Raw genomic sequence first — 12,825 nt, 5'->3', positions numbered from 1 at the left:
TGGTGTGATTGTGTAGCTCTTTGTGGGTCTCAGTTGTCATGGTGTGTGTCCGATTGTGTGTCTGTGTGTGTATCAGTTCTCGTGGTAGGTGTGTGTGATTGTGTTTGCCTGTTTATGTATCAGTTGCCATGGTGTGTGCAGTTGTGTATCCGTGTGTATCAGCTGCCATGCTGTGCGTCCAGCTGTGCGTCGCTGTGTGTATCAGCCATCGCGGTGTGGGTGGGACTGTGCATCTCTCTGGGTGTATCGGTTGCCATGGTGTGCGTACGATGGTGCGTCTCTGGTTGTGTGTCAGATGGTGGGTGCAGTTGTCTCTCGGTGTGTATCAATTGTCACGGTGTGTCTGCGTGTGTGACTGCGCATCTGTGTGTGCAATTGTCTACCTGTGTATCAGTTGTGTGGGGGGGGGTTGGGATTGTGCATCTCTGTGTCTGCCAGTCGTCAGGCGGAGGGGGTGACTGTGCCTCTGTGTATCAGTTGTCCTGGTGTGTGTCGGTCAACACGGTGTGCCTGTCTGGCCAGCTCTGTGGTGTGGTGTGTGTACCCCCCTTACAGCCCCCCCCTTACAGCCAATCTCTGCGTCACAACGGGCCCCGCCCCCTCCATTCCCTCCAGCGCCCCAAGGGTTAACCCCTGGAGCAGGCGAATTCGAATGACAACACACGCTGTGTGTGTGTGTGTGAGCTACACCCGGCCGGCCTGTGCGGGGGGGGCTACCCCCGGCCTGGGCAATGGGTCTCTGTCGGTGTTGCATCGGGAGCCGATTTGCCAATGCTCAATAACCAGCCAGCAGCTGTCCGACTGTACAACCCCCCCCTCCGCCTGTTGGCAGCAGGGAGGGTGTGAAACAGGCGCAGGGGAGGTGTAGCCTGGGCAGTTTCAGCAGAAAAAGAGCTGGGATGGATCCGGGAACCAGCTGGATGGATTAAACCGGGGGGGGGAAGCTTGGGGACCCCCCCTTGCACCCCTGGACTGGGGCCTGACTCACACACAGACACACACAGGGCGGTTGTGCATCCACTGATCCAGGAAGCAGAACAGCGCACTCCAGAGAGGAAAGGTAAGAGAGACCCCCCTGGAAAATAGGTTATAGGGGGACTGGCTGGCTCAGGGGGGCGGGAATGGGGCTTGGGGCCTGTCCCCTCTAGGGGGCACCGGCTCCCATCCAGCCCCAGGGCAGGGGACTGGCTGGCTCAGGGGGGCAGGGAATGGGGCAGGGGCCTGTCCCCTCTAGGGGGCACTGGCTCCCATCCAGCCCCATGGCGGGGAGCTGGCTGGCTCATGGGGGCAGGGAATGGGGCCTGGGGCCTGTCCCCTCTAGGGGGCACCGGCTCCCATCCAGCCCCAGGGCGGGGGACTGGCTGGCTCATGGGGGCAGGGAATGGGGCCTGGGGCCTGTCCCCTCCAGGGGGGCATCGGCTCCCATCCAGCCCCATGGCAGGGGACTGGCTGGCTCAGTGGGGTATGTGTGGAGTGGGATAAGCTCCCTCCTGGCCATAAGGGCCGGGCGCTGGGGGACACCGTGGGGTTGGGAGCAGGCTGGAGGGCAGGTGGGTGCTGTGCTGTGGGGGCTGGGGGGACTGGCAGAGCTTAGCTGGAACGTGTTCCTGAGGCCCTGTGCATCCGCTCCGCCCCAGAGGTGGCTGCATCTCAGCGTCCGGCGGGGGCTCTGGTCCAGTGACAGGGGCAGTTGGGGTGGCTGATCTGAGGGTAACCTGAACTGGAAACAGGGGCAGGGGGGAGTTGATGCTGAGTTGCTAGCGGGCTAAAGTGGGGGGAGGGAGGGGCTGAGAGCCAGGACTCCTGGGTTCTCTCCCCAGCTCTGGGAGGGGAGTGGGGTCTAGTGGTTAGATTGGGGGGGGGGGGCTGGGAGCCAGGACTCCTGGGTTCTCTCCTTGGCTCTGGGAGGGGAGTAGGGTCTAGTGGTGAGTGCTGGGGGATGTGGGGGCTGGGAGCCAGGACTCCTGGGTTCCTGGGGCGGGGGGTTAACAATGCTTTGGCCTGGCTGCATGGCAGAGTGACCGATTTCGTGCCGCAGGGAGAGGTTGCTGCTGAATCTCCCTGGCCCAGCACCTCTCCTCACTCAGTGGGGCTGGCCGTGGTCTCTGGGGGCAGGGGGCATTTTAACCCTTGCAGCGCCAAAGAGGAAAGAGGGCCCCCCCATCAATATGCACAGGCCACAGGGGGGCTGGAGGGGCCCAGGCCCTGACTCAGGGATTGTCCCTGGCCCCCTAAGCAGCTTTGGAGTCAGCTGATTGCTCCAGCAACCACCGAGTTGTTAATCCCAATTTTAATGAGAGTCAGGAAAATAGACAGACGCCCCTCCCTGCACTGAGCCGGGGAGAGAACCCAGGAGTCCGGGATCCCAGCCCCCCCCCCGCTCTAACCACTGGACCTCACTCCCCTCCCAGAGCAGGGTAGGAACCAGGAGTCTGGGCTCCAAGCCCTCCCTGCTCTAACCACCAGACCCCGCTCCCCTCCCAGAGCCGGGGAGAGAACCCAGGAGTCCTGGCTGCCTTCTGATAGATGATTCATTCCTGGGCTGGTTATGCCGGGACTCTGGAATGCAGGAGGCCCGTCCGACTGGTGCCACCGGTGTCCTTGTGCCTTTGAGAGAGGAGGGAAAGTACGCCGTGTAATTAGCTGGCGGGGTGTGTTGCAACTAACTCTGGGGCGGGGCAACCGGGAACCAGCTGCACAGGGACCATTTAGCCACCTTTGGGATGCAGCCACCTCTGGGATGGGGCAGCTGGGAAAAGGCCGCACACAACACCGCACAGGGAGGGCTCGCCCAGCCCTGAGATGCAGCCACCTCTGGGGCAGGACAGCTGGGGGACAGCCGCAAATAACGCCGCACAGGAATAGCTTGCCCGGCGCTGAGATGCAGCCACCTCTGGGGTGGGGGGACTGGGGAACAGCTGCTGAAAGGGAAACACCCCGCTGCGGGAGGGGGTTCCGTTTTCTGGGGGCCAGCATCCCAAACAGTTTCCTTGAGCAGGAAACCCTGGTGAGTCCAGGGGTGAATTTCACACAGATCCTTTCCGGCTTTTCTGGCATCAAACCCTGTCAGCAAATGTTTGCTGGCACTGGGGGCGGCCCTGTGCTATGGGGGGGCTGCTTGGTTCAGCCCCTGGGTGGGGGACCAGGTAGGAACACAATAGGGGGATACCAGCAGGGGGCGCTCTCTCCTGGCAGTCAGGGCCAGGCACTGGGTTGGGGGGGGGCTGTGGGGTGGAGGGCTGGGCAGGGGGTGCTGTGGGGTGAATTCAGTGGGGCTGTGTGGAGCCTCAGGGGCACTGTGGGGTGGGTTCAGTGGGGCTGTGCTGTGGAGTGGGGCTGTGCTCTGGGGCATCTCCTCCCCCCTCGCTCTGTACCTGCCCAGGCCGCAGCCAGGAAAGTGTGGGATGCCCCCTCCAGCCCTGCGCCATGGGGTGGGGGGCAGCACAAACAGGCCCTGCCAGCCCCGCAGCCACTGGGCCGGGGGTCCCCAAATACGTGGGGGGGAGCCCCTCAGTCCAGGGCATGGGCCAGGGCGTGGGACTGCTTAACCCCTGCAGCGCTTGCGGTTCCTGCCGGACGCCGGGGTTCTCCGGAGATTGTGTGTCGGTGTGTTAGAGTGTGTGCTACCCTGCTTGTGTGTGTGTTGTGTTGGTGTGTCTCTGTGTCGTTGTGTCAGAGTGTGTTTCCTTGTGTGCGTGTTACTGGGTGTGCGTGTTGTGTTACCTTGTGTAGGTGTTACTGGGTGTGCGTGTGTTGTGCTGTATTGTTTTGTGTGTGAGATTGTGGGGGCTGGAGCGTGCTTTGCCTTGTGTGGTGTTACTGTCCGTGTGTTTTGTGTTGTATTGTTGCTTTACCGTGTGTTGTGTTATAGTGTTACCTGGTGTAGGTGTTAGTCTGTGTGTGTGTTGGCGCCGTGTGTGGTACTCTGTGTATTTGCCTGGTGTGTACATCTGTTACCTTGTGTCTGTGTTGTGTGTACGTGAGTGTGTCTCTGTGTGAGAGAGGGCGAGATAAGTGTGTGTATCGGTGGGTGTGTAGCTCTGGGTGTACTGTGTCTCACTCTGCATGTGGAGGTCTCTGTGTGTATCACGGAGGGGGTGTACTTGGATGTGTCACGGCTGGTGTGTAGATCCCTGGGTGCGTGTCCCAGTTTGCGTGTCACAGGTGCTGTGTCCCGGTGCGCGTGTCACTGGCTGCATGTCCCAGGCTGTGTGTGTCCCTGGGTGTGTGTCCCCGGTGGCCTGTACCTGGCTGTGTGTGTGTCCCAGCTGGTGTGTCCCTGGCTGTGTGTGTCCCAGGGTGTGTGTCCCCAGTGGCCTGTCCCTGGCTGTGTGTGTATCTGGCAGTGTCCCCCCCCCCAGTGGCCTGTCCCTGGGTGTGGGTGTCCCTGGGTGTGTGTCCCCGGTGGCCTGTACCTGGGTGTGGGTGTCCCTGGGTGTGTGTCCCCGGTGGCCTGTACCTGGCTCTGTGTGTGTGTCCCGGCTGGTGTGTCCCTGGGTGTGTGTGTGTCCCTGGTGGCCTGTACCTGGCTGTGTGTGTACCTGGCGGTGTCCCCCCCCGGTGGCCTGTCCCTGGGTGTGTGTGTGTCCCCAGTGGCCTGTACCTGGGTGTGGGTGTCCCTGGCTGTGTGTGTCCCCGGTGGCCTGTCCCTGGCTGTGTGTGTGTGTCCCCGGTGGCCTGTCCCTGGCTGTGTGTGTACCTGTGTGTGTGTGTGTCCCCGGTGGCCTGTACCTGGCTGTGTGTGTACCTGGCGGTGTCCCCCCCCCCCGGTGGCCTGTCCCTGGGTGTGTGTGTGTCCCCGGTGGCCTGTACCTGGCGGCGTGGCCCGGCCCCGGCGCGCCAGGGGTTAAAGGCGCGGCCCCGCCCCCACTCCCCGCCGTGGCCCCGGATCGCGGCACTTCGCTCCCAGCTCGCCGGGCTCGCGTGGGGGGGGGCTCGTCGCGCCCCCCCGCCCCCCAGGTGAGTCCTGCCCCCAGCCGCTGTGCTTGCGGGGGGAACAGCCCCCCCAAGACCCTGAGAAAGGGGGGGCAAAGGGAAAAGCCTCCCCAATCCCAGCCCCCCACGAGACACCCCCCCGGGGGTCAGAGCCGCGAACTCGTGTGTTTTCGTCTCGTGGAATAAAGTTAGAGTGGGGGGGGGCTGATCTAAGTCCCCCCGGGGTCACTCTAGAGTCACTCCTGATTGCAATGGGGGTGGGGTAGGCTGCTGATCTCCTCTCCCCAGCACCGAACTGCCCCTCCCCTCCTCCGCCCCCCTAAACACAATAAAACTTGGTCCGTCCCCCCCCACCGTGCTCTTAACTCCGACGTGGCTAGTGGGGTTAATGGCTGAGCTTGGGGATCACCTCTGGATTGGAAACTGGAACCCGGACTCCTGGGTTCTCCCCTTGGCTCTGGGAGGGGAGTGGGGGCTGGTGGGTTAGAGCAGGGGGGTGCTGGGAGCCAGGACTCCTGGGTTCTCTCCACGGCTTTGGGAGGGGAGTGGGGGCTGGTGGGTTGGGACGGGAGCCAGGACTCCTGGGTTCTCTCCCCGGCTCTGCGAGGGGAGTGGGGCTGGTGGGTTAGAGTGCGGGGGGGGGGGTCTGGGAGCCAGGACTCCTGGGGTCTCTCCCTGGCTCTGGGAGGGGAGTGGGGGTTGGGGGTGCTGGGAGCTAGGACTCCTGGGTTCTCTAGTGGGGGTGGGGGCGGAAGCTCCCAGGCTGGGGCAGCGCTGAAGGTGTTAGCAGGAAATTGCTCCTGTGAGGATCCCAGGAGGGGACCTGTCGAGTCCTGCCCGGGGCCGAGCTGGGGCTGCGGAATCAGACGAGCCCCAGGGGCCAGACGCTGTGACGTGCCGGTGTGGGGTGTCGCAAGGACTTTCGGTGGCCCCTCACTCCCGACCCGCAGCCCCCTGCCAGCCCAGCCCTGGGCCCCCCCCAGCCCTGCCGGTGCCCCTCACTCCCGACCCGCAGCCCCCTGCCAGCCCAGCCCTGGGCCCCCCCCAGCCCTGCCGGTGCCCCTCACTCCCGACCCGCAGCCCCCTGCCAGCCCAGCCCTGGGCCCCCCCCAGCACTGCCGGTACCCCTCCCTCCCGACCCGCAGCCCCCTGCCAGCCCAGCCCTGGGCCCCCCCCAGCCCTGCCGGTGCCCCTCACTCCCGACCCGCAGCCCCCTGCCAGCCCAGCCCTGGGCCCCCCCCAGCACTGCCGGTACCCCTCCCTCCCGACCCGCAGCCCCCTGCCAGCCCAGCCCTGGGCCCCCCCCAGCACTGCCGGTACCCCTCCCTCCCGACCCGCAGCCCCCTGCCAGCCCAGCCCTGGGCCCCCCCCAGCACTGCCGGTACCCCTCACTCCCGACCCGCAGCCCCCTGCCAGCCCAGCCCTGGGCCCTCACCCCCCCAGCCCTGCCGGTGCCCCTCACTCCCGACCCGCAGCCCCCTGCCAGCCCAGCCTAGGGGCTGTGGACAAGAACCATTCACGGAACAGGAATTCGCTGCCGTCCATTGAGGATCTTGAGCAACTTGCCCAGGACCCCTCCCCCTCCCGGACACCTGGGTCCCCATTCCAAATCCCTCCCTCTCTCCCCCCATCCCTGGGCTGGAGCCTGGCGGGCAGTTCTGGGAGGCGCGGACCCCATTTCTCCTGACGCCCCTCAGGGGCTAATATTGTTGTGATGGCGTTTAGGGGTACGGATCTGGACACCTGGGTCCCTGGCCCACCTCTGGGGGGCTGGGAGAGCTGGGGCGGGGCCTATTGTCAATCTTGCCCCCAGCCCTTTTGGGGCTGTGGGGCACCCTACAGAGGCCTGGTTCCCCCTGGTCCCTTTGTGGGCGGGGGGGCACACCCGCAGTTCTGCCTTTGGAGGGTCCTGTGTGATGGGGGTGGGGCAGAGATTATATGGCATGTTCCCTTTGGGAGGGGATTGGGGTCTAGTGGTTAGAGCAGGGGGGGCTGGGAGCCAGGACTCCTGGATTCTCTCCCTGGACCTGCCCAGAAACCTCCTGGATGTTTCTTAGTGGCATTTGTCTCCTTTCTTTCCAGGTCCGAGGCCTTAGATTCCCCCCCACCCCCCTGACCATCGCAGGGCGAGGACTAGTAGTGGGAGGCAGGAATGGGGCCTTTCCCCTCTAGGGGGCACTGGCCCCAGGGTGGGGACTGGCTGGCTCGGGGGAGGGGTTGGATGGGGCCAGTGGGGCGCTGTATGTTGCGGGGGGGCAGCGGCCTGGCAAGGGGAAGTGCCCTGGGTCCCCCTCACCCCATCTCTCTCTCTCTCTCTCCCCCCACAGAGGTTGGGGATGGGAGCTCATGGCTCTTAGCCAGGCCTGACCCGGCCCCCCCGCGCTGCCCCCCTGGCCCCAGCATGGAGGTCAAAGGGCAGCTCATCACCTCCTCCAGCTACAGCTCAGCAGGTAATGGCCCCGCCCCCCTAGGACCCTGGCCCCACCCCCAATGATCCCCTCCTGCCCTGCCCTGACCCCCCCCCAGCCCTTACCTTACCCCTTGTCTGACCCCACCCCCACAGAACTCCCCAGCCTGCCCATGCCTCCTCCCCCACATATCCCTTTCCTGGCTGTGACCCCACATCCTCCTGTCTCCTCCCTGCAACTCTGACCCCTCCCCATCTCCCTCCCACACCCCCATCAGCTGTGACCCCCGTCTCCTCTCTCCCACCCCCGCGCAGATGCCCTGGTGCGGGAACCCAGCTTGCGGCTGCGGCTGCAGGAGCTGCTGGAGCGGCAGCGGGGCCTGCGGGAGGCGCTGGGGCTGCGGGTCACCGAGCTGCGCCGGCTCTGTCTGCAGGAGGCCGTGAGTATCCGGGACCCCCCCCCGCGCTCCAGCCCTGCCTGGGAGTTAACGCAGTGCCTTGGTAGCTGCATAGCTATAGTAGGCTATTATCCTTCTCTGCCTCTCCCCCTTCAGCGCCAAGGGGGATTTGAACTTGGACCGTCCCCTCTAGACCTGAGGGAGCCGTGCCGCGAGCTGCGCAGGCATGGTAGGCTCTTATCCTGCTCCGTCCCATCAGCAGTAGTAGGTTGCTATCCATGGTCTCCAGCCCTCCCCAGGATTTGAACCCACAACCTGGAGCGGCTCCCTATGCTGCCCCTAGATTTAATGGCGTGACCCCATTAGCTGTGTTGCTCGAGTAGGTTGCTCTCCATTTCCTCCCATCAGCGGCAGTAGGTTGTTATCCTCCTCTCCAGCGTGACCTGAACCCACAACCTGTCGTGCGGTGCAGCTCTGTTAGCCGCATACCAAGAGTAGGCTATTCTCCTTCTCCATCCCCTCCCCTCCGGCAGTAGTAGGTTGTTATCTTAGCTGCCATAGCGACAGCAGGCTGTTCTCCTAAGGCTTGTGCCCCTGCCTGCCCCCAGGAGCTGACAGGGAAGCTGCCCCCCGAGTACCCGTTGGAGCCGGGGGAGAGACCCCACCCCGTCCGGAGAAGAGCGGTGCCCGCCCACCGGGGACCTGGAGCTGAGGTGAGGAGGGGCCTGGGGGGGCGGGGCTGGGGGGACAGGAAAGAGGGGGTGGGCTTGTGGGGAAGGGGGGGCATGGAGGAGTTGGGAGGGGGGCTGTGGCTGGGTGTGGGGGGGCACACAGTCTCTAACCCCCCATCCCCCCAGGCGCTGATGTGGGAGCTGTGCCGGGAGCCGGGGGGGCGCGGTGGGAGCCGGGAGGGCGGTGGGAGCCGGGGGGGCGCCGTCTCTAACCCCCCGTCCCCCCAGGCGCTGGCGTGGGAGCTGTGCCGGGAGCCGGGGGGGGCGGTGGGAGCCGGGGGGGCGCCGTCTCTAACCCCCCGTCCCCCCAGGCGCTGGCGTGGGAGCTGTGCCGGGAGCCGGGGGGGGCGGTGGGAGCCGGGGGGCGCCGTCTCTAACCCCCCGTCCCCCCAGGCGCTGGCGTGGGAGCTGTGCCGGGAGCTGGCCGTGCAGCGGCAGGTGGTGGAGGCCGCGCGGCGCCTGGCCCTGGCCCCGGAGCTGTCGGATCAGCAGCGGCGCCGGCGCCGGCAGGTCCAGGCCGAGGCCGCCCAGCGCCTGCGGGAGCTGGAGGGGCAGCTGGGGGAGACGCGGGCCCGGCTGGGGGCGCCCCGGGGAGCGCACGGTGAGAGAGACCCCCCCCCATCCCAGCATCCCAACCCCCCGAAATCTCCGGGCCCCTCACTCTGGACCTCCCCACTGTCCCTGAGACCCCCGGGCCTGACCCCATGGGGCACACCCTGAGAACCAGAGCCCCCCGAACGCCCCCACAGGCCCCCTTCTCTCCCTGACACCCCCATAGTCCCTTGGATACCCCCATACCCCCCCAAATGCCTTCACAGCCCCCTTTCTTTCCCAGATGCCCCCCTAGCCTCTCGGACACCCCTCTTCTCCCTCATCACCCCTCCTGAGTTCCTGTCCCCTGACCCCCCGCCAAGCCCCTCAGTCGCCCCTGACCCCCCCGGCCTCCCCCTCACTGCCCCCGCTGCATTCGTGACCGCCAGCATGCCAGAGATTTTCAGAAGGGGGGGATGTTCCAGCACCCCCAAGTCTGTTAAGAGGGGTGTGGGGGGGATTGCAGACTTGGGGGGGCTGGCACCGGCGGGGGCTTATAGGGGACTGACCCATCTCCCTGTTTCCATTCCCCAAGATGAGGCATTCACCTCCGAGAACAGCTCCCTCTCCGAATCGGCCAGTCACGAGAACAGTGAGTGTGTCAGGACGCCTGGGTTCTCTCCCTGGCTCTGAGAGGGGACTGGGGGCTAGTGGTTAGAGCGGGGGGGGCTGGGAGCCTGGACTCCTGGGTTCTCTCCCTGGCTCTGGGAGGGGAGTGGGGTCTGGTGCTGAGGGGGCGGGGCCCCCGGACAGGTGGGGTGTGGTGGGGTGGGATAGAGTGCAAGTGGGGTGGAGAGCTTGGCTTGCAGCCCGGACTCCTGGGTTCCACCCCTTGCCTTGCGTTCTCTCCCCCAGACGACCCCCACGGTTTCCACCCGCCCAAGGTGGGCCCCTCGTCCCCCCGCAGCCGGGATCACCTCCGCGCAGTGTCCGGCAGCCCCGACCGCCGGCCTGGCTGGCGAGGGCCCCCCACGGAGCTGGGTGGGGGGGCTGCCAGCCGCCGCAGCTCGCTAGCCAGCCCTACCAGGTGGGTACAGGCCAGTCCCCCGCCCCACAACCCGCTCCTCACACCCCTGGTCTCCCCTGCTGCCTCCCGCTCCCCCCATTTACCCACCCCCCCAGCCAGTGGGGCTCCCCCAGCCGCCCATCCGGCCGGGCCCAGCTGGTCTCAGGTTTTGTTTGCTCCCCCTCAGCCCGAGTCGGACCCTGCCCCGGAGCGTGTCCAGCTTTGAGGGCCGGAGCGTCCCAGCGACCCCAGTTCTGACCCGGACCATCTGCAGCGGGAGCCACAATGTCAGGTACCGGAGCAGAGCGCCCCCTAGCGCCCCCCCCGGGGCCCCGCCCAGAGCAGAGCGCCCCCTAGCGCCCCCCCCAGCCCTGCCCGGGGGAGAGCGCCCCCTAGCGACCCCATGGTGCCCCACAGTGCCCAGACCTGCCTGGGGAGAGCGCCATCTGCCGAGCCCCGCAGCACAGCGACCCCCCCCGTGCGTCTCCGCTTCACCCCTCCATCTCCCGTCCTGCTTAGCGGGAGTTGGGCAGGATCTGTCTAGGTGGGGGCATGACGTTGGGTTTTGGGGTTGGGGGTGAATTGGGGGGCCTCTGGGGATCACTTTGGGGGCAGTGGTACTGAATTTGGGGTGCCTACTAACCCCCCCTTTTCTTTGTGCCCTCCCCCCAGGCCGGATGCCCCCCCAGCCACCCGTCAGTGGTCGGGGAGCCAGGACTCCCAGCTCGGCCCCCCCAGCCGGGACCCCAGCGCCGACCGGGCCCCCCCAGCCTTCGCCGCCCGCACCCGCCGCAGCAACAGCTCGGAGGCCCTGATCGAGCGGGGGGCCCCCCCCGAAGACCCCCCTTTTCGGGGCCCCCCCCGGCCCCCGTACACCGAGATCCTCCTGGACTATTACCTGGAGCGCCAGTGCTGGCCGGCGGGAGACCACCTCTCACGCCGTGATGCCCCCCCGCCTCCCGGCTGGGGATACCCCGAGAGCCCCCTGCCACGCCGGGCAGGGCGTGCCAAGTCCTGCGGGCCCCCTCCCCAGAGCCAGCCGCCGCCCCCAGCCCCCCAGCGCCCTCCCCGGGCCGTCCACAAAGCCTTGGCCCTGGAGGGGCTCCGGAACTGGTACCTGCGGAATGCCGGAGGAGCGGGGGGGGCCCCCCTGCCCCGGGACAGGAGAGGGGGGGCCCCCCGTGGCTGGCCCGAACCCCCCCCCCCGGCCGGAGACGGGGGGCTACCTGCCCCATTCGCTGAGCTATGCTGGGCAGCCGCTGCAGGGCAGGTATGGGCGTCGGGGGGGCTGGCAGCCCTGAGTTAAGGTTGGGGGCTAGGGGACCGACCCCCCCCCCGAATCTGCCCCCCCATCGCTCCCCCGCAGCAGGGGTACACCAGCCAGAGGGGGTTGTTTGGGGGGCGGGGGAGGCTCATGCGTCTCTTGCTAGGGCGTCAGCCATTCATCAGCTGCCCCCCTCCCCACCTGCATGGGCTGTGTTGGGGGGAAAGGACCCAGGCGTCCGAGAGGTGTGGGGGTGTGTGTGGGGGGGGGGTTAAGGACCCAGGCGTCTGACTTGGCTGCAGGGTTGGGGCATGGGGGACCCCGGTGTTGGTGGGGGAGGCAGGAAAGGACCCAGGCATCCGGCTCTGCTCCCTGGAGTTGGGGGGAGGGGGCAGCAAGAAGGGACTCAGGCGTCCAGGGGAGGGAGCAAGGGACCCAGGCATCCGGGGAAGGGTGACTCTCTCTGCTATGACTTAATCCTTCTCCCCCCTGCACCTTCCTCTGGCTAATCTCTCTCTCTCTCTCTCTCTCTCTCTCTCTCTTCCCCCCACATCTCTCCCCCCACATCTGTCTCCCCACCCCACACGTCTGTCTGTCTGTCTGTCTGTCTGTCTCTGCCTCTGTCCGGCAGACCCTTCGCAGACCTCCTGTACCCGGACGGGCCCGGCGCCCCCTGCCTGGGCCCCCCCTTGGATGTGGAGAGACACCCCCCAGGGACGCTGGTCTGACCTCCGTGTGGGGAGGCAGGGACAGCCAGGGGTTAATCTCACATGGGGGGGACGCTCCCCTGCTGGACGGGGGTGTGTGTGGCATCAGGCGGATTAGATGCAGGGGGAGATTCACACGGCCCCCCCCGCTAGGGTGGTGTGGGGAACGGATTCTCCCCCCCCATGGGCTGAGACGACCCCCCCCCCAGCAACCTCAATCTCCCCCCTGCCCACATTCAGATATGGGGGACAGGTCCTGGCTGGGGAATCGGCCACCAACTGAACTCCCATTACCACTGGCACTAACCGCCCCCCCCACCACAATCCTCCCCTTTCTAAAAGTCTGGACAGACACCCCCCCGGCCCCGCCCAACACCTATCAGCTCCCTGACACCCCCATCATGTTCCCTCCCCCGCGTCTGGCCATACCCCCCACACCACATCCCTCTCCCCAAACTGAGACAGATGCTCCCCTTCCCCGCCCCCATCCAGTGAGCCCCTCCCAAAACAGCCCCCCCTCCTGTCCGGCTCAATTAGGAAATGAACTCAAACTCTCGACATTCCAGCCCTGGCTGGCGTCCGGTGGATTTTCCTTTAAAAGTTACACACAAGAATAAAGTCACTTTTTTTTTTTTCCTTTTCCCGCTGGATTTTATTTTGGGGGAACTGGCAGGCGGGGGGGGGGATTCTACCTCCCAGGTCCCATCCCCCCCCCCAAACCTCCCATGAGCCACGTGTTAGTAGCGACGGGCACCAGCATGCGACGGGCTCTGGACCTCGACTTCG

The 12,825-nt window shown here is 66.2% G+C and overlaps 1 protein-coding gene across 1 annotated transcript; it reads left to right on the top strand.

Moving 5' to 3' along the window:
• Nucleotides 1–336: 336 nt before the first annotated feature.
• CCDC120 (coiled-coil domain containing 120) lies at nt 337–12,178 on the top strand. Its single transcript, XM_074937211.1, is given in 11 exon segments — nt 337–1,060; nt 7,263–7,385; nt 7,658–7,782; nt 8,349–8,453; nt 8,865–9,072; nt 9,598–9,654; nt 9,918–10,089; nt 10,256–10,360; nt 10,741–11,263; nt 11,265–11,338; nt 11,964–12,178. Coding segments are annotated over 10 exon segments (1,515 nt in total). The 5' UTR covers nt 337–1,060; nt 7,263–7,336; the 3' UTR covers nt 12,061–12,178.
• Nucleotides 12,179–12,825: the final 647 nt, after the last annotated feature.

The sequence above is a fragment of the Natator depressus genome, chromosome 23 (genome assembly GCF_965152275.1).
Source record: "Natator depressus isolate rNatDep1 chromosome 23, rNatDep2.hap1, whole genome shotgun sequence".
Taxonomy (NCBI): domain Eukaryota; kingdom Metazoa; phylum Chordata; order Testudines; family Cheloniidae; genus Natator; species Natator depressus.
Note: the sequence above shows the minus strand (reverse complement) of the source record. Positions and strands in the feature narration are given on the sequence as shown.